The 20,411-nt window shown below is 45.5% G+C and overlaps 1 protein-coding gene across 7 annotated transcripts in view; it reads left to right on the top strand.

Annotated features, from left to right (window-relative positions):
• caskin1 (CASK interacting protein 1) overlaps positions 1 to 20,411 on the top strand; it is a 58,562-nt gene that overhangs the window by 33,401 nt on the left and 4,750 nt on the right. For 2 of the 7 annotated variants that reach the window (XM_062407526.1, XM_062407529.1), the window contains exons 5-21: positions 1,184 to 1,279; positions 1,462 to 1,592; positions 3,100 to 3,208; positions 3,761 to 3,869; positions 3,952 to 4,064; positions 4,878 to 4,995; positions 7,368 to 7,607; positions 10,896 to 11,000; positions 11,733 to 11,851; positions 13,225 to 13,306; positions 13,656 to 13,768; positions 15,210 to 15,320; positions 16,795 to 16,896; positions 17,482 to 17,620; positions 17,963 to 18,106; positions 18,205 to 19,403; positions 19,506 to 19,820. In XM_062407526.1, coding sequence (XP_062263510.1) covers positions 1,184 to 1,279; positions 1,462 to 1,592; positions 3,100 to 3,208; positions 3,761 to 3,869; positions 3,952 to 4,064; positions 4,878 to 4,995; positions 7,368 to 7,607; positions 10,896 to 11,000; positions 11,733 to 11,851; positions 13,225 to 13,306; positions 13,656 to 13,768; positions 15,210 to 15,320; positions 16,795 to 16,896; positions 17,482 to 17,620; positions 17,963 to 18,106; positions 18,205 to 19,403; positions 19,506 to 19,820 — 3,345 coding nt within the window. The remainder of the gene's footprint in view (positions 1 to 1,183; positions 1,280 to 1,461; positions 1,593 to 3,099; positions 3,209 to 3,760; positions 3,870 to 3,951; positions 4,065 to 4,877; positions 4,996 to 7,367; positions 7,608 to 10,895; positions 11,001 to 11,732; positions 11,852 to 13,224; positions 13,307 to 13,655; positions 13,769 to 15,209; positions 15,321 to 16,794; positions 16,897 to 17,481; positions 17,621 to 17,962; positions 18,107 to 18,204; positions 19,404 to 19,505; positions 19,821 to 20,411) is intronic. The other 5 variants (XM_062407527.1, XM_062407528.1, XM_062407531.1 and 2 more) reach the window with 5 other exon arrangements.

Genomic DNA, 20,411 nt, shown 5'->3' on the forward strand with positions numbered 1-20,411 from the left:
AGAGTCAGAGAGACAGAGAGACAGAGCGACAGAGAGACAGAGAGACAGAGCGACAGAGCGTCAGAGAGACAGAGAGACAGAGCATCAGAGAGACAGAGAGACAGAGAGACAGAGCGACAGAGCGACAGAGCGACAGAGCGACAGAGCGACAAAGTGACAGCGACAGAGCGACAGAGAGACAGGGAGACAGAGAGACAGGGTGTCAAAGAGACAGAGAGACAGAGAGACAGAGCGGCAGAGAGACAGAGAGACATAGAGAAAGAGCGTGTGCCACTCACAGATTCAGATCATCATCCATAATATTTTAACCATCCATGGCAGACTCACCACAGGCTATGAGGTGTTTCAGTCACGATGTGACACTACCCACAATCCTCAGGTGTAATAGCCATGTCCCTGATTGGTGGAGCTCGCTGTGACCATGAGAATCTTCACCTCAATCGTTTTGAGCATCTTCTAGCTCGTTGTTTCAGTTGTGTGTGTTTTTAAATACGCCATTGTGTTGTTTCCAGTTGCAGCGATTCTCAGTGAGTCTTAACTGTGCAGCTTCACCAGAGAAACAACAACACAACAGAGTCACCACAGCAGTGAACTGAACCCGGGGGGGGGGGGACTCACAGGCTCAATGCTGAAGAAGCTTCGACCAGATTAAATAACTGTGTGTTAAACTGGGGCTTAACTTCTAATCCACAGTGTTCAGCTGCAGATTAAAACAAAATGACAGTGAAACCGACTGCAGACTAAAACATGAATCATTTAACGTAGAGCAAACAGTATTTGAGGGTTTCTATCCGAGACGAAGGAATCTCATTAAGAGTCTTCTTCTCATTCGTTCCATTTTTAATGTACATTAAAAAAAAAGCTAAAAGCACGATGAATGAATTCCTCTTTGAGGACGTTAAGCTTTTCCTTGATTTTCACGGTCGTGCGTTTCCACAGAGAAGAATTCTCTTTAACTCACAAACTACACAATTTAATGTAAACATGTAAACACACTCTGAGGAAATGCACCAGCAAACATTAGAAGCCCGTTTCTGTAGATGCAAAGCTGAACAGCTTATTAATACAGGTCTATTAGCATGTTCCTGCAGAACCCGACATAAAGATGTCCTCTGATCAAGTGTGTGTGTGTCTTTGAAAGCGCACGTTAGATAAAGACTTCCTTGTCTTCCTGTGTCACCAGTCTGAGATGCTGCTGCAGCACCAGTCCAACCCGTGCATCGTGGACAATGCAGGGAAAACCCCTCTGGACCTGGCCTGCGAGTTCGGCCGAGTCGGGGTGAGAACCTTTCATGCTTCTTTCATATCAAAACATTTTAAAGATTTTAAATGTTTTTCTATTTGCTTTTATTAATGTTCTAATTTATGTTAAATTTTAAAACAACTTCCGTCTATGCAAGTGTTGTTGGTTCGAATCAGAGATAATCTTGTATGTGTGTGTGTTTGTGTGTGTGTGTGTAGGTGGTCCAGTTGTTGCTCTCCAGTAACATGTGTGCTGCTTTGCTGGAGCCCAAAAAAGGAGACACCACCGACCCCAATGGGACGTCTCCTCTCCACCTGGCCGCCAAGAACGGACACATAGACATTATCAGGTACAGACACACACACACAGACTCTGAATAATGGACTCTGAGTTTCTGAGACTCTGAGACTCTGAGACTCTGAGACATTGAGACTCTGAGACTCTGAGACTCTGAGACTCTGAGACTCTGAGACTCTGAGACTCTGAGTTTCTGAGACGCTGAGACGCTGAGACACTGAGACTCTGAGACTCTGAGACTCTGAGACTCTGAGACTCTGAGACTCTGAGTTTCTGAGACTCTGAGTCTCTGAGACTCTGAGACTCTGAGACTCTGAGACTCTGAGACTCTGAGACTCTGAGACTCTGAGACTCTGAGACTCTGAGACGCTGAGACGCTGAGACACTGAGACTCTGAGACTCTGAGACTCTGAGACTCTGAGACTCTGAGACTCTGAGACTCTGAGTTTCTGAGACTCTGAGTCTCTGAGACTCTGAGACTCTGAGACTCTGAGACTCTGAGTCTCTGAGACTCTGAGACAGACGAGAGACGAATGTAACCAAGTGAAGAAAAGAGAGGATTTCAAAACTCCAGAGCGAGAGCCTGAAGTCGACAGAGCAGAGTGTTCCCCTCCAGAGGTGACAGTGATAAATGAGGCTCATTAGTGTTCTGGAACACTCACACTCACATAGACACACAACCACTGACACACACTGACACCAACCAGAACACGTGATATTCTATATTCACTGTATCATGAAAACACACAAACAATTAACGTCCTGTTGTGTGTTTACTGGATTCTGTGACATTGACATACGACGACGCAGGATCTGTAAACACGAGGCCAAAATAATGAGTTGATCTTTGCTTTTCTAAAATTACACTTTACAAATACACTGTAGCGGCGTGCATTAAACTATTTAAGGTTCCATCCATCATCGGTTTCTGTTTATCTGGGCTCTGGTCGCGGAGGAAGCCGGGCAGGTGGGGTCTCGCCCAGAAGCCCCTCTGCTTAGCCAGCAGCTCTTTGTCCAGAGGGACACGGGTTCGCCTCTCGGTTTCCTGACGGTCCAGGATGAGACCTGACGAAACCAAACCTCCGTGACGGAGCTTGCTGCCTCTCTGGGACCTTCAGCGCTGTGGAGACTGGTTTGTACTCGCTCCCAGAAGAAGCCTGGAAGCAATTTGTTTGCAGAGGTTCTCATCAAATGTGCATTAATCTCCAAATATGCACTGTTGATTCCAGTTTGAGTGACGTTTGCCAAACTCCTCAGGAAATGAGACATTTCAGTGAAGAGTGAAACTGTATTTTAAAGACTGACTCTTCAGAGCAGGAACAGATTGACTCAGAGTCACAGACAGAGTCACAGACAGAGTCACAGACAGAGTCACAGACAGAGTCACAGACAGGAGGCAGACGTCTGAATCAACTGCTTGGTAGGTTCAGGTTTCTGTGTCTTCATCTGTGTTTCCTCTGACACGTCTCACCCCCTCCTCCCCTCCTCCCCTCCTGCTCTCTGCTTCATCTCCACCTCCACCTCCACCTCCCCTCCCTGACTCCCCCCCCCCCCTCCAGACTGCTGATCCAGGCAGGTATCGACATCAACCGACAGACCAAAGCTGGCACTGCTCTGCATGAAGCTGCTCTCTGCGGCAAGACGGATGCCGTGAGACTCCTGCTGGACGTGAGTGTAACTGAGCTGATGAACCACATGACACGGATCCAGTTCAGCTAGAGGCCAAGTCCCGTCTGAGGGGGGAAGATCCAGCCTGATGCTTTTATACCAGCAGCAGTGTTCTCAGTCAGGGCTGCTCGGGAAACGATTTGAATAATCTGGTGTTGACGTGTTCTGGGTCGTATGAAAGCCAGCGAGACAAGAAACTAACTCTGTCCTTCAGATCCCGGGCCTGTGAAAGGTTACCAGTCTTTGCCCTGAAGCGTCTTCAGGCTGAACTCAGACCTCAAGGAGGCGACTCGCCTGAAAATAAAAACCTGGGGAGGTTGTAATTAGAGGCAGAGCAGCCGGGGCCGAGCGAGCTCAGATTCTTCTCTGTGACGCCCTGAGGTGTTTGATTAGCGTGAGGGGACTCTGATCTCTGAGGAGCTGGATAGAGAGTTTTCTTTTTATTAATAGTTCCAAGAAATGGTGCTAACGTAAATTGACAATTACCAGTAACAGGTCAGAAATTTGAACCCTTGTCTTAAAATGATAATAATAATAATTTCCCCCCCACAGAGCGGCATCAACGCGGCAGTGAGGAACACGTACAGCCAGACGGCGCTGGATATCGTTTACCAGTTCAGTGCCACGCAAGCCAGCAGAGAGATCAAGCAGCTGCTGAGAGGTTGGATTGAAGGATGGATGATGGAAGGATGGATGGATGGATGGATGATGGATGGATGGATAATGTTGAAGGTATAATTCAGTGTCCCTCTGTCCCTCAGATGCGTCCGCGGCTCTTCAAGTTCGAGCTCTGAAAGATTACTGCAACAACTACGACCTGACCAGCCTGAATATCAAAGCAGGAGACGTTATTACGGTAACACAAACACACACACACACACACAGACACACACACACATACACACACAAACAAATGGCAATTCTCAACATCAAAAACAAAATACAAACAGTTGTTTTCTTGGTCGTTATTACTCTGTCTTGTTGAGCATTAAGATCAGAGGATTCTATTAACTTCAGGTTTATTTGCATAGCGTCAAATCATAATATACTTTATCTTCTGGCACTTTACATAAAAGGTCAGAGCTTAAACCTTAAAAGGTTGTTGCACCTTGTTAAACTCCATGAGGCAGATTGTGATTTATGGTTATGAGCCGTAGAAATCTTAATAAGTCAGTCCAGGCTTCAGGAGGTTGTGATATTGATACGCTGTCACAGGTAGATATGAATTTATATGACATGCAGGTCATGTGCAGTAAATGTTTGAACCTCCTGGAGTAAATCACGGCCCCTCGTCCTGTAAGTTCTCTTCCCTGCCTCTAGGAGGAGCTACAGGCTGCGTTCAGTGGGACTCAGTCCAGATTGTGTGATGGTTCAGTTCCCTCTGTCTCTGCTGGGAGGAGATATGTTTTTACAGCTGTGGTATTCTGTCGTCCACTCATGAATGTTCATGATTATCACATTATCACATTCATAAAGATATTTACAGAAGGTTCCCTCCTTCAGGGCCGGAACTTATCATTCCTCTGTTCTTCTCTCAGCCTTAGTTTTACAATTCAGTTTTTACTTTGCTTAAAAATAATATTATTCAGTTTGAGACATAATTTAGACACAGTATTTATACATTAAAACGTTAATTTAAATGTAAAGATTAAGCTCCTCCCCCTCACAGGTTCTGGAGCAGCACCCCGATGGACGCTGGAAAGGCTGCATCCATGACAACCGGACAGGAAATGATCGGGTGGGCTACTTCCCGTCCACCATGGTGGAGGTCATCAGCAAACGCACAGGTGTGTGTACCCTCCTGTGTGCGTGTGTGTGTGTGTGTGTGGGTGTGAGTGTGTGTGAGAGTTTGAGATGTCTTCACGGGGAACACACCACACATATTTGGATTCAACACAGAAGAGGAGTGGAACCAGTGCAGTGGAGAGAAGGGGTTTGAGCTGATGAACCTGCTGTAGTGAAGATCACAGCCTCATGATCGTGAACCATCTCAGCTTCACCTCCACCACAACATGAACGTCTCTGTGCCTGAACCTCAGTGAGAGCAAAGAGCTTCGAGCAGTTTGATGAAAGAGTGAATTCACCTGTTAAGAGATGAGAAAACAGACAAAATGATCCGCGTGTGAATCGGAGCAGTGGCTTTTTACTAATTTACTAAGATCTATTAAAAAGGGACAGTTTACATTAATTGATTCAGTCTCTATGATTAATGTTCATGTTGACGTTAAAAAGAGAAGAGACAAACAAAGAGACAGTGAAAGACAACAAACTTTTATTTACTTTTACATAAAAAACAACAACATACACTTGTTGCACTAACAGGCCCATAGTATTAATATCTTTCTACATGTAGTAATTCTCAAAACAAAGCTTCACAAATAACAACGAAAGGGAAAATACATTAAAACAATTAAAAACACAGGAAATGTGGTTACCACCATGTTGATTCTCCTCATTTAGATCTGGATCTGGGACAGTTTTATTTCTAATCCTCTTTGGTTTTAATAATCAATTAATTTCAGAATCATGTAGCCAAGGTCTCAGTCTCATACTTGATTCTGTGTCTCAGTTCAGCAGCTGAGTCCTTCAGAGGACACGTCCACAAAGTCCGTCTCTTCCTTCGGCCGCGTAGATCCGCTCACGCAACTCGTGTCGCTGCTGAATAGGCGCCATTACCTCTTTGTCACTGAAGTGAAATGAATTCTGGGATATGTTTGGCCCGAAAGGATCCACTCGTTGGAGGCTTCGTTTCTCAGAGATGAGAGGAGGCATTAGCAGGAGCTTTCAAAAGGAAGCAGACTAATGCAGATGCTGAATTTAGATGCACCTTATATATATATTTATATTTTAATCTTTAAACCAAGCCGGTAATAAAGTCAATGATCGACAGAGATACAAATAAATCTGTGTTTCATAACTTAACAGGCTAGAGAAGAGCCGCCGGTATCAAGGCTCCACCTCCATCCTCCATCTTAGAGCAACACAATGAGCTAAATGTCTTTGTGGAGACGCACATGAACATCATCACCGCCACACACAGCCTCACATGTTCCTAACTGGTGTGTGTGTGTGTGTGAGTGTGTAGATCTAGTTGTTCTGACCATCTGTCTGTCTCTCTGTAGAAACCTGTCTGCTGGTCTCGTCTCTCTGTAACTGTCCGCTTCACAAAACTCTCATTATCTGTCCTCGCGTCCGTCCTCGTCATCATTCTCTCTGCGTCCTGTTGGATCCGTCCACCGGCTCCACGGCCGAGTCGTCCTCACGTTCAGATCCTCGCTGAAGAAGCACAATCAGCCTCAGTGGTGAATCTGTGAACTCATACACCGGCTGCTCTAGAGCCAGGTTTCCTCTACTCAGCTGTTTTTCATCCATTTTGAATTATTGTTCTCTCCCATCGTTCCTCCTCAGTCGCTCGTCGTGCAGCCGTCATCACAGTCAGAGCAGGAAACCACCCGGAGGCTTTTCATTTTAAAATCCAGCTCATAAACTACGATGAGTTAGTGACAATAACAGTTTGAAGGTGAAAGAGAAAGAACAAACAACCACAGGGCAATAAAGAGGCATCTGCTTCACTATTATGATTTATTTAATCATTCTCTACGATTAATTTATTCTTGTTAATGTCCAACTTTTATCTCTCTTAGAATTATGACTTTATTCACGTTATATTACAACTTCATTCTCGTACAGTTCCTCAAGCTTCACGTTCCTGCTCAGCATCTGTCTCTTCAGAAAAAACGTGTTCTTAAAGTTATTGAACAACAGTTGGTGATAGCATTTCAATGAAAGTGTAATTCATCCATTTGAACACTTTAAAACGCACAGAAATAAATATTATATGAACGTGCCTTATGAAAGCTCAGCTCATGTTGATCCGATTCTTCATCTTCACGTCCATCTCATTATCGGTGGCCATGTTTGTTCTTCTTCTCGTCCTCTAAACGTTCTTCACCACTTTTGATTCTTTTGTTTAATTTTGTGACTTCAGCCTTTGTTTTTAATTTTGTGTTTTCCCCCTTTTTCTTCTTCTGTGTAACTCTGTGTTCTGTTGTGTGTTTGTGTTCCGTGGTGCTGGTTCACCGTCGGCTGGCTGGCTGGCTGTGTGCGTGTGTGTGTGTGTGTCTGTGTGTGTGTGTGTGTCGGTGTTTGGTCAGCACAGTCATTTGCACTCAACAGTTTCAAAAGATACCGCTGGTTCCCCCGGCGACGGTTGCCCCGGCGACCAGCGCGGTAGTCAACGGCAACGACACCACGTTCCATCAGATCCATATCCTGCCTCCGCCCCCCCCACCGCCGCCGCCGCCACATTCCCATCAGCCACTGCTTCCACTTTTCACTTCCTTTGGCTATAGCAGGTCGCCCGTGACAAGCCCACAGGGAGACACACCCACTTTCCCAGGTACACGCCCCCTTTTCATTATTATTATTATTATTATTATTATTATTATTATTATTATTATTAAAACTTCAAGGGATGCTTTCCGCTGGAGTTTCTTTTATAACGTGTCCGTGAGGATAAAACATTTCCATTGGTCACGTCAGATTCTAATCGGTGTTGTAAATGTCGGAGGCATCCATTAAAGTTTTATTGTTATGGATCATTATTTATGTGATTTATGTGTTGCTCATACTGTTTAACTTTTGTTTTTCTGTTGTTGCTGTTGTCGTCTTCATTAAAACGAGAGCCAGGGGCAGATTTCAGATCAGATTCTAACGTCTGTAGGACACTTGTTAGTTTTTGGCTTCATATCTTTGTAGCTGATGATCAGATATGAAGGAGAAATGTGTTTTTATAGTTGACACTTGAGGTCACACAGCACAGAAAGGTCAAACTTTTTATGCAGTTGACATTTAATACGCTAACACTTATCTTCTGTAATTACTTCTCCACGTAGTCGTTTTTATTCTTAGCCTTAGAGTTTTTACTATCATGTTAATCAGCTTATAATAGAGCCACAGTCAACCAATGTCTGTCAGTAGGAGAAGATATATATATAAAATACAGTATTGTATTATAGGGCCATCAAAAAGATATCTGAGATGTAAAGAATAAAGTAAAAGTTTTACATGAATAAAGTTGTAATATCACAATAATAAAGTCATGATTTTACAAGAAAAAAGTTCCATTTGGACTTGGTTCCAGATTCCACATCCAGAAGGAACCTCCAGATAGTTCTGGTTCTCCTTCCTCATGTTATGAAAGATTTTGTCTTTTAATTACGACTTTATTTTTGTAATATTACGAATTTATCCTGCTAACATCAGAACATTATTCTTTTCTATCTGTGATAGAGCCGTGATGTGTCGTAGAGCACCGTGTTGTAGGAGGAAGCTTCTCAGTTGATAAAGTAACGTTGTTCAGTTCATTAGTGATAAACAGATTTCAGGATTTGAAAGGGGGGGGGGGTGATTTTAAAGAACAGATTTCAGGATTTTATTTTCAGGATTTTACCTCAAATCCTCATTTCACCTGAGTTGAGCTTCAGTTATTCGTCTTGGATCAGTTTATTTTGTATCCCTTCTTTCCTTTGTTTGTTTCCTTTGTTTGTTCCTTCCTTCCTTCCTTCCTTCCTTCCTTCCATCCTTCCTTCCTTCCATCCTTCCTTCCTACACGCTCACAAACCCAACACACAACTTTCCCACCGGACAGTGTCCTCTGTTCTGTCCTTGTCCCGCGTGTTACTGTCATGTCTGATCATTTTAATGCCACTTCACCACCGTGCACTTTAACCTTCAGTGTGTGACAGAGTGTGTGTGTGTGTGTGTGTGTGTGTGTGTGTGTCTTTCTATGGTTGTTGGGACATTTCTTCAGACCTCAGGTTTCAGGGTGAGGTTGACCTGAGGGTCGGGTTGAGCAGACATCCAGCTGTGATGGGTAGAGTTAGGGTAAGGGGCTAGGGAATGTCCTCACAGCAATAGAAAGACAAAGATGTGAATTGGTTCAGGTTAGGGTTGTGTGTGTGTGTGTGTCTGCGTGTGTGCGGTTCTGGTGAAGGGCGGGAATAACTGAATGAAACTTTGTGCTTTAAAAGGTGAAAATGTCTTTAACGATCATGAGTTTGTTGAAACAAAGAGTTTCTGACATGAACGGGTGATATTTCCTGTAACACTTATATTTCTAATGAGAATATTCTCATTAGAAATAACTTCTGAAATGATGCATTTACAATATCAGGAGTCAAATCTCGAGCTTAATTGTGTAAAAGACACAGATGTGTTGTGAGGAAATGTCACCCTGAGTGTGTTGCAGGTAAGGTCCTGAACTCTGAACTCCGGGAACCTTCACTCGAGGCCATTTTGTCTCCTCCAGGAGATTCACACTAATTTTCCTGTCGCACAATTCGTCTAGAAACACAAATGTTGCAGAAGGAAAATAAAACGACTGACAAATTCAGTTCTTTGATTTAAGTCGAATCAGAGGAGGTTAAAACAAAGGGGTCACCTGGAGGGATATGCAAAATGGCCACAAGAAGGCGCTGTGAAACAAATGGAGTATTTTTTATATATGTGTGTGTTTCTCCAGAGCTCTGTTGGTCACTCCTATAAACCATTCATATACCCTTGTTAAGGTTATAATGGTTTATGACACTCTCCAAATGCACTACAGCAGCTCCATTCAAGGCTTGACATATATAATCACACACTAACGGATGCATTATATATGTATGTGTATGTAAACAGATATTCATGTTATGGATTTATTTATGTACTATGAGTATATAAATGTTTTCATATATCTATACACAGTATATGCTGTATTATTTCTGTGTGTTTGTGTGTGTGTGTGTGTTTGTGTGAGTATGAAAGTGTGTGAGTATGAAAGTGTGTGTGAGTGTGAATCTCCTTTAAAAGGCGTCTCCTCCTCCGTCAGCTCCTCCTCTTTCGGCCCCTTTGTGTTTTCAATCAAACTTAATTTACCCTCGACTTCCTAAAAAGTTTTTTCATAAAAATAAGTTTGAGTTGGAGCATCACGTCCATGATTCTCAAATCTTAAATATAAATGTAACCGTCGAGGCATCGGAGTCAGATTTATGGATACGTGATGTACGACTATTGGACGAATATTATTATATATATTATATATATATATTATTATGGCCGAGGACATTCTGCGATAATCTTTATATTTATTTGAAGAATGGATCAAATGGAGAATGGTCTCTAGGATTTAACTCTCAGCTCCACTGAGCTTTAGCCTCTTTTAGCTTCTTTTCGGTTTCAGTCCCCGTCGCTTCAGAGTGAGATCGTTAACCTCATCTCATCCCAGCTGGCGTCGGGCGAGAGGCGGGGGGGCACTCGTGGTCGTACAGAGACAAACAACCAATCACGGTAGATCTAGAGTCTCCAGTTAAAACGATGCATGTCTGACTTGGGGGAGGAAGTTGCAGAAAACCCCATGCAAACACAGAGGGACCCCGGCCGAACTGGGATTCGAACCCACACAATAACGATCACGAATGGCAGCAGCGTCAACATAAGACTTAATGTCCCCAGGAGACAGGGACGCTGGTTTTGCACTGTGTCTCCTGGACGCTCACCAACACACTGTCATTTAGCTGAAGAAGAGGATGAGATGTTTCTGTTAAGTTTTTTCCGTTGCCCCGAAGTGGGTTTGACCAAACGACAGATCTGCTTCCTGGGCCAGTTCAGGGTCGCTGGTGGCTAACACTGGTGTTCTGTGTTGAAGGTTGTCGCGGTTCAGAGGCAAGTCCTCACAGCTCCCCCACGCCGTCCGGCGGGCCCCACGGAGGCTCCAATGAAGAGATCTGGGTGCTGCGCAAGCCAGTGGCAGGTAACAAGGCCGCGCTGCGCTGAGCCCTCCTGACCCCCCGACGCTCGAGCAGCGGTCAAACAGTATCTGACATCCAATCAAAAACCTTCTGACTGGCTCCGCCTCTCACGGGTCTGCGGCTCCTCACGATCAGAATCCATCCGTTTGTCTGTGGGGACGTGTGAAGGCTTTCAGATACTCTTTGACCTTTGACCTGCTCCTGACAGTCCCATGCTTATCCCTCCATCTGAACTCAGCTCAACTCAGAGGCCTCAGTGTGTAGGACTGCAGCTATCTGCATTGGTCGACAGTCTGTGTGTGTGTGTGTGTAACTGGACGTGTGGAGAGAGAGTGTGTGTCTGTGTGTGTGTGTGTGTCTGTTAAAGTAAAAAGTTGAGTCTTGGTTACGCCTCTTCTGTTTGTCCTCCAGTCGTCCTCCAGTCTGTCCATCGAGTCCATCAACACATGCTGCCCAGTGCATTTCAGTGGAGAGTCACACATGTTACCACGTTGCTTTGGATGTTAGCTAAACCACTGTGTGTGTGTGTGTGTGTGTGTGTGTGTGTGTGTTTGTGTGCGAGCGTCCATTCATTTGTTGCACGTGTGCATTTGTAAACACAAAATCAATACATATTGTTTGGGCGGTTGCATGCGTGTGTGAATGCATGTTTGTATGTTATCTGTGTGTGTGTGTGTGTGTGTGTGTGTGTGTGTGCATGCATGTGTGTATGTTTGTGTGTGTGTGTGTTGCAGGTGGCGACCGCAGCAGTGTGGGCAGCTCTGGCAGTGTCACGAGCGTGAGGTCATCAGGCAGCGGTCAGAGCGCCAGCAGCACCTCACACAACCTCCACCCACAGGCTGAAGGGGTTAAGGTATAACACACACACACACACACACACACACATACACACACACACACACACACACACACACACACATCTATGTATACACAACCCAGGAGCCCTGACGTTGTTAGTCTGAAGCTTCTGTTTGACATGTTCCACCTGGATCCTGTTAAGAAGCTGCAGGAGAAGCAGTTTTTTGAAAAGACTAAAACATCGACGCAGCAGAATCAGAGCTCAGTGCAGCTCAGTGTGTCTCCGAGCATCTGTCTCCTCTGTCTCCTCTATCTCCTCTGTCTTCTCTGTCTCCTCTGTCTCCTCTATCTCTTCTGTCTCCTCTGTCTTCTCTGTCTCCTCTGTCTCCTCTGTCTCCTCTGTCTCCTCTGTCTCCTCTGTCTCCTCTGTCTTCTCTGTCTCCTCTGTCTCCTCTGTCTCCTCTGTCTCCTCTGTCTCATCTGTCTTCTCTGTCTCCTCTGTCTCCTCTGTCTCCTCTGTCTTCTCTGTCTCCTCTATCTCTTCTGTCTCCTCTATCTCTTCTGTCTCCTCTGTCTCCTCTGTCTCCTCTGTCTCCTCTGTCTCCTCTGTCTCCTCTGTCTCCTCTGTCTTCTCTGTCTCCTCTGTCTCCTCTGTCTCCTCTGTCTCCTCTGTCTCCTCTGTCTTCTCTGTCCCTTCTTTCACTTCTCATCACCTGAGTGTCATTTCTATCGCAGCTCTCTCCCTGGAAGCTTCAGAACTGAATATGAAACATCAAGCCGGCGTCACATTGTTTAGCTAAACTCATAAATAACCACATAAAATCAATGTTTCTGAAGCAAACACAACAAGTTCCAAACCAATTCCTTTCCCGGACGAGGGAACTTTCTTACGTGAGGACATCGATGTTCTCTGGGAGCGACTGCAGCTGATTAATTGTATATGAACAGGTGTTCTGAGTTTCCTGCTGACCGAAGACTAAATAATAAATGAGGCTACATCGTGATTTACTGGAGATTGAAACAGCCTGAAAGGAAAATCATTTAGTGATCATTTAGTGATGTGTCGTGTTAAAGTCAAACAAGGTCAATAACACATTTATTCTCTAATAAATAAAAAAGTAGAATCAAATGTAATCAGCCTCGAGTGCAGCTTAACTTAGAAGCTTTTGTTTAGTTATTTTACAGTTTAGTTATGAAGTTCGGTTAATTTATGGTTCTTGTATATATATATATTGTCCAAGACGTCTCACACAAGTGCATTTACAGAATAATACAAATGTAAAAGCTGCAACACAAAGATATTTTCAGGAGCTCGAGTCAAATTCTTTACATTTTCAGTTTCTCCAGGATACGTTCATATATATCGTAGTGTTTGTGTGTTTACAGGTTGTTGTACTGAGTGTTAATAGAGTTTGTGTGTCTCTGCAGCTTCTCGCCACCGTCTTGTCCCAGTCGGCCAAAGCTAAGGAGCATCTCCTGGATCAGTCCAAGTCCGTGGACCAACCTGCAGGTAGGACGGCTTCATGGCGACCAGACTTTAACACAGAGGACGGATGAAACCAGTGAGAGAACTGGGTTAGAAAAACAAGAGTCACGACTTTAAAGATGTCCTCAACACACACACACACACACACACACACACACACACACACACACACGCATCCTGGCTGCTTTAACAGACAGATGGCCGAGGCAGGGCCTGTAGGAGGGATTGTAGACGGGAGTGATTGGTTGAGAAGATGTATTATATCTTGGAGAGTGAAAACTGACCAGAGACCAGTTCCTCGATGACTGAACCCATCTGTTGATCAACGCCTCGTTGGTCACATCTTGAAACGGGCCAATCGTATTTCTCCCAGCAGGTTCTGCCAGCTCCTCTCGGACATCGAGCCAATCGGGGTGTCCGCTCCACGAGGCGCCGCCTTACGACGCCACGGCCACCAGGAAGGGGGAGGGGCCAGTCGAGGGGAAGGTAGGACAGTCCAAAGAAATCCTCAAAGAACCAGTGAGGAGAAACTCACCAGCATGAACCTCACCACTCTGTAACTGCAGCGTGACGACAATGTAGCTCCTTAGTCACTGACACAGCGACGCTCTCCCACTTGCACATGCACACACAGACACACACAGACACACACAGACACACACCAAGATGTCCCAGTGGTTTCTATCGCAACTGGCCTCGTCCGTGCTGCGAGTGTTCGGATGCAGCCACGATACGGTGAGTGTGAGCGGGGGGGATCCTTGTCTGTGACCGAGGACTCTTCTGTGTGTGTGTGTGTGTGTGTGAGATAATCCTGTCCTTCTTCTCGTTTATCTACGACCTGCTCTCCATCATTATTCAATCCTTTTAGTTGCAGCTTTTCTTCTTCCATCGCAGAGTTTTTCTTCATTTGCTGAAATAAATATTCTCAGATTCAAACGTTGCTCTATGCACCTCAGGCAACTCAGCGTGTGTGTGTGTGTGTGTGTGTGTGTGTGTTGGCTGGCAGGTGCCCAGCAGTAAACATAGCGTGTGTGTAGTTGGCAAATCGGAGCTCACACCATGTACAGTAATCTGTACAGGAGCGTGTGTGTTTTATATGTGTGGAGACATTTATGTTCATGTCTCGTTGTGTTAAATCAAGAAGCATTTTTCAATAGCAGGTGGTTGTTGTAGTTTTGTGTGAATCGCTTGCGCTTGTGTGTGTCTGTGTGTGTGAGTGTGATGTAAGCCATGTTCTCATGGCCATCTGTTAGCTACAGTCGTGGTTCCTCAGCTTCCTAATATTCCTGTCGTCAGGCTAAAGAGGACGAAAGAGGAGATGCAGAGTCCTTCAGCTTCTAGGGACAAGGTGTCAAAAGGAGAAATGAGGAGAAAGAGAGAAGGAGAATGAAAAGAATGAAAGCGTCAGGAGGAATGTGGGAGTCATGTCGAGGTTTTACCAGCGTCAGCATTAAGAGCAAAACGTTGTTATCATACCAAGCACATGTGAAACATCTGCTCTCAGAGTCCTCTTCGGTTCTTGAACCTTTTTATGCAACGAGATTGTCAAAAATTCAAAATGAAACCTTGTATCTTATGGGAACAGAACCAAAAACAAGGGCGGGGCAACTGCATTTGTCAACACTACACCGGATATTCTATTGGTCGGGGATTTGGACGGACTAGTTGCACAGAAGAATCCAAGAGCAGACAAGACCAGATGTTTCACCTGATAAGAGCTGAAGCTGGAGCTCAGGTTATCTAAAGACAAGCAGAGGATATTTGAGTGCAAGCGCAGTGTAGAGCGAGAGCAAACTTAATGTGAACTGACTAAATGCCCGAAGCAGCTAATGCTAGTTACTACACCTGACAGTCCTACGCTGCTCGGCCCTGTTGAGGAAGCAGACACCGAGCCAGTGACCCCACCCCCCTGTCTTCTCTCCCGTAGAGCTCAGAGGCCGTTGTCCAATGGCTGAGCGACTTTCAGCTGCAGGTCTACGCTTCGAACTTCGTGGGCGCTGGGTATGACTTGCCCACCATTAGCCGAATGACCCCAGAGGTAAGGCCACTGAACCCTGACCCCCTGAACCTCAGAGAGGTCGCAGCCACCTCCAAAGACCCCAATGGAAAGATTTGGATTTGTGCTGTCCTCGATGTTTTCAGGATGCATGTGACCACTCAGACAAACTCCCTCAGCTGTTGTGTCCCTGCCTCCTGCCCCGGTTGACCCTGGTGTTCACCGTCTGACCCCGTGTGCCCTTGAACCTGTCGTCACTGCACCGGTAGTCGAAAGAAACCTGATCCAGATCAACACATTTAAAAGCTTGAGAGCTGTTGTTGAAGCTTCTTGACATTTTGAAAGTTGAATTCTAATATGAAGCTCTGCCCATCACAAAGAAATAGCTTAATATCTCATTGACAGTGTCGTTTAACTCTTCACCAGAATCCAGAACTTTGTCTTTTCTAAATCCTCAATCTGATGTTTAACAGCCCAACAAAACAAAAATTCTTACAAAGTGAAATCAATGAAAAGTAAATTTAGGTTTCAGGTATGAACTTGATGTTTTCAGTTCCAGGCTTTCTTCAGTTGAGTCTCTCACTGGCCTCACGATATATTATGAGATTTACAAAATGAGTGACAGTAGATAAAAGCTGAGCATTAGCATTAGCTCTAAAATATGAATATATATGAAATATAAGCTGCTTTAAACAAGTAAACCGTATCTGACAGGTTGTGTTACTGCAGGTCGTGAGTTCATGCAGCTTGTGGAACTGTGACACCTGTCTGCTTCATGAAAAGATAAATAAAGTTATATATATAAATATATAAACTTTGACCCCCCCCACCACCACCCCCACCTCTACCCTACAGCCCTTCGAGGGACGAGATCGACCCTGTCACACTCACCTCCTAACAAATAATTTATAGCCTTTATAAATTATTTATCTGGTTGTAGTATTGCATGGTGAAGAGTTCATGGCTGAGCTGACCTAAAAATAAGCTTTGTTATTGGACAGTAAAATCCTCGTCCCTCCCACTGTGTGTGTGTGTGTGTCACATCTGTATCTTATCTATGAGTAATGCAGCTGTGTAAGTGTGTGTGTCTGTGTGTAACGGGTGTTGACTGTTCTTAGTGTCTGTTTTCTTGTGTGTCCACCACAGCTACCACTGAATTACAACAAACAAACTGAAATCATCAGGAAGATGCAGTTCACTAGTTTCCGATGTCGTACAGCGTCTCATTCTCTTAGTTTGAATCTAGACGACATCGTGGAGATTTGATTTCTTCTTCTTCCTTTTCGCTGAAACATTTTTCCTTTGCTTCCTTCGCTTCTCTGCTACATTTACATTTCTGCCCAGTAGCTTCCATTAGACGTCACTGGTTTCTCTGTGTTCAGGGTTTTTCTCTGTGTGTTTGTGTGTTGATGATTGAGTGAGAGACATGTGTGCTGGAGTGTTGGAGACACTTTGCTCCTCATGTCACTTGTGTGTCTGCGGTTCTTCTCATGTGTGTGTGTTTATGTGTGTTCAGGATCTGACTGCGATTGGAATCACAAAACCAGGTCACAGGAAGAAAATGACCTCAGAGATAAACAAGCTGAGTGTCACAGAGTGGCTTCCTGATCAGAAACCTGTGAGTAGAACACAACCCACACACACACACACACACACACACACACACACACACACAAACACACTCTAACGACCAGAGACCTTTCCCTGGTATAGTGACGCACTAATTAGGTTAGATCGTAGCCTGTGAGTAAAGAATAACGACCACTATCCAGAAGAGATCATTCTGGAGTTGTTGTACCAGTTGGTGGAGAAGGAGTTAGTAGAAGACTTACTTGTCTTTTTAAAGATAAAGGACGACCGGACATAGACTGTGAATAAAGATGGACAACGCGTCTTCACTTCCTCCTACGATACAGAAACGAAGCCAAATTATCGGAATGGGTGCAGTGGTGATCGGTATGCAGGTCTCACTGGTTTATGACCTTTACTGCAGCCAGCCATTGGGGGGGGGGGGGGGGGGGGGGAATCAAGACACTTCATGTTTTGGGAGCAGTCATGTCGCTCATCTTTGTTTACAGTCTATGATTTATATAATACTTCTAATGCTAGATGTGTCCATTGGTTGTAAGTCCGATCCCTGTGTCAGTGATTGGTTTACTGCTGCCTCGTCTGGTGACCAGTCATATTTCTGGTGTTCCTATAGGCCAATCTAGGAGAGTGGCTGTCTGCCATTGGTCTGAACCAGTACCACCAGGTGTTAGTGCAGAACGGCTACGAGAACATCGACTTCATCACTGACATCACTTGGGAGGACCTGCAGGAAATAGGCGTCACCAAACTGGGTAAGTCGTACAGTTGTACTGCATTTTTTACTTTGGAGTATATAGTCATCTTGATAGTTACAGTAATTCCTGCGAAGCATTAGAATCTCATCACGACTCGACTAACAAACGATTAATACAAAGATTATCAGACAAGTCAAAAATACTATGGGAAAAATAGAATTCTTTGGTGTCTGTGAAATGCTACGTAGCATTAGCTAGCTCAATATGGGAGCAATGTTCCAACCCTCGAAGGTCGAAATGGGTTTTCTCCATTGGATGAGAAGTTCAGACATCAAGAATTGTTTATATTCCACTTTTCTGAATTAAAAAGACCGTAACTCCGATCTGTTGATGATGAAGGTCACCAGAAGAAGCTGATGCTGGCGGTGAAGCGACTGGCGGAGATGCAGCGTGGATCAGAAGGACGGGGCTCCCTCCGAAAGAAGCCCCCACCAATCACACAGCAGCAGGAAGTCATGTCCATCGAGAGCCCGCCTCCAGAGGGTAAGCAGCAGACGATAGTTTAAATTTGAGCAACTTTTAAATGAGATCTAAACTTCTGTATCGATGAGATCATCAAACTTCCCTCTCCGTCTCTTTAGAGCTCATGTCCCCAAAGATGAGCACCTTCCAGGACAGCGAGTTGAGCAGCGAGCTGCAGAGTGCGATGACGCAGCCAGGTCAGGAGGTCAAAGCTCAACGGACACGCAGCGTCAGTAAGGACCATGATGAGGTGACGGCAGGAGGTGGGGGAGGAGGTACTGGCCCACCTAAGAAGGAGGCACGGACTATGAGGCAGCAGAGTAGCCAGGGAAGCACCTCCTCCCACAGGGGCAGCGTCTCCTCTCAAGGCAAACACCGTCACTCCCACTCCCAGCCGGCCCCTCCCTACACGCCGCCTCACACGCCTACCAAGTCTAGAACCTCATCGTCCTCCTCCACTTCCTCCGTCCAGAGCACAGCTTCCTCGCAGTCCAAAAGCAAACCTCAGTACATCCATGGAGAGAGACCTCATTCGCCGCGCTCTCACCCCCCTCAATCTCCGACCCACCGTGGTGCTCCAGGTCCTCAGCCTCAGCAGCAGCAGCAACCTGCAGTCCAGCCGCCGCACCAGGCACAACCTCAACCTCAACCTCAACCTCAGCCTCAGCCGCAGATGCAGGGGATGGAGGTCAGGGAGAACCAACAACCACAGGTCCCTCTCCTCTGCCTCCCGCCAGAGGCGGAGCTGGCTGAGGGAGAAGGAGCAGAACCCTCGGAGCTCCAGAAGAAACGTGCTCACAGTCTCAACCGGTACGCCGTGTCAGACGGCGAGTGTGACGACCGGGCGGCACGAGGAGGAGGCGAAGGAGAAGCGGAGGTGATTGTAAGTCAGAGCTCAAAGGTCATCAGAGCGGAAGGAGTTAAATATGCTACGGTGACCCCCCGCGTCAGCCGCAGCCACTCCGTCCGCAACCAGGACAAGAACGGCAACCGCAACCACTCGCAGACCCTGGCTCTGCGTCAGAAGAAGAAAGGCCCGCCCCCTCCCCCCCCCAAACGCTCCAGCTCAGCCATCTCCAGCTCCAACTCCAACCTGTCAGACACCAACGCACAGCCGGCCACACTCACCACGACAGGGGGGATGCTGGACGTGCCTTACCTCCAACAGCGGCGAGCCAGCGACCTCGGGGTGTCTGTGGACGCCGGTGTTGTGGAGACCAACAGCATGGGCAGTGTGAGGAGCATCGCGGCCATGTTGGAAATGTCTTCTATAGGGGGAGGAGCCAAAGGGATGGCGATTCAGAAGAATTTCCTGCAGGTATTTAAGAACACTTTGTTGTCTCATTGTTGGTGACCATGTAATGTCAAGTCAACATGTTTATCTATGTTGTGTATTCATGTGTGGTTGTGTGTTCATCAGGTGGGAAAGACCTCACGTGAGACCATCGGTCTGGACGGTGAAGTGGTGAATCGACGGCGAACCATCAGTGGCCCCGTCACCGAGCTGGTGGCGGCTGCCAGGCGCCACCAGCCGACTCCCTCCGCTCTGCCATGTCCCGACGTACAACCGGAACCTGAAACCACCGCTCCCGCTGTGAACTCGTCCTCACCACACCCCCCGTCCTCCCCCCATCCGAGCTCTGGAGGCAGCGGCAGCTCGTCAGAGAATCTTCCATTTGCAGAGGAGGGAAGTCTCACCATCCGGCGCCAGGGACGAGGAGAAGGAGAAGGACAGGTAGCTATCTATATATATATGTTTGTCAAATCTATCTATCTATCCTTCTATCTATCTATCCTTCTATCTATCTATCTATCTATCTATCTATCTATCTATCTATCTATCTATCTATCTATCTATCTATCTATCTATCTATCTATCTATCCTTCTATCTATCTATCTATCTATCTATCTATCTATCTATCCTTCTATCTATATATCTATCGTTCTATCTATCGGTCTATCGTTCTATCCTTCTATCCTTCTATCCTTCTATCTATCTATCTGTCTATCGTTCTATCTATCTATCTATCCTTCTATCTATCTATCTATTGTTCTATCTATCTATCTATCTATCTATCTATCTATCTATCTATCCTTCTATCCTTCTATCGTTCTATCCTTCTATCTATCTATCTATCTATCTATCTATCTATCTATCTATCGTTCTATCGTCTATCCTTCTATCCTTCTATCCTTCTATCTTTTCTATCGTTCTATCTATCTATCTATCTATCTATCTATACTTCTATCGTTCTATCGTTCTATCGTTCTATCATTCTATCCTTCTATCCTTCTATCTATCTATCTATCTATCTATTGTTCTAT

Source organism: Platichthys flesus, chromosome 16, assembly GCF_949316205.1.
Source record: "Platichthys flesus chromosome 16, fPlaFle2.1, whole genome shotgun sequence".
NCBI lineage: Eukaryota > Metazoa > Chordata > Actinopteri > Pleuronectiformes > Pleuronectidae > Platichthys > Platichthys flesus.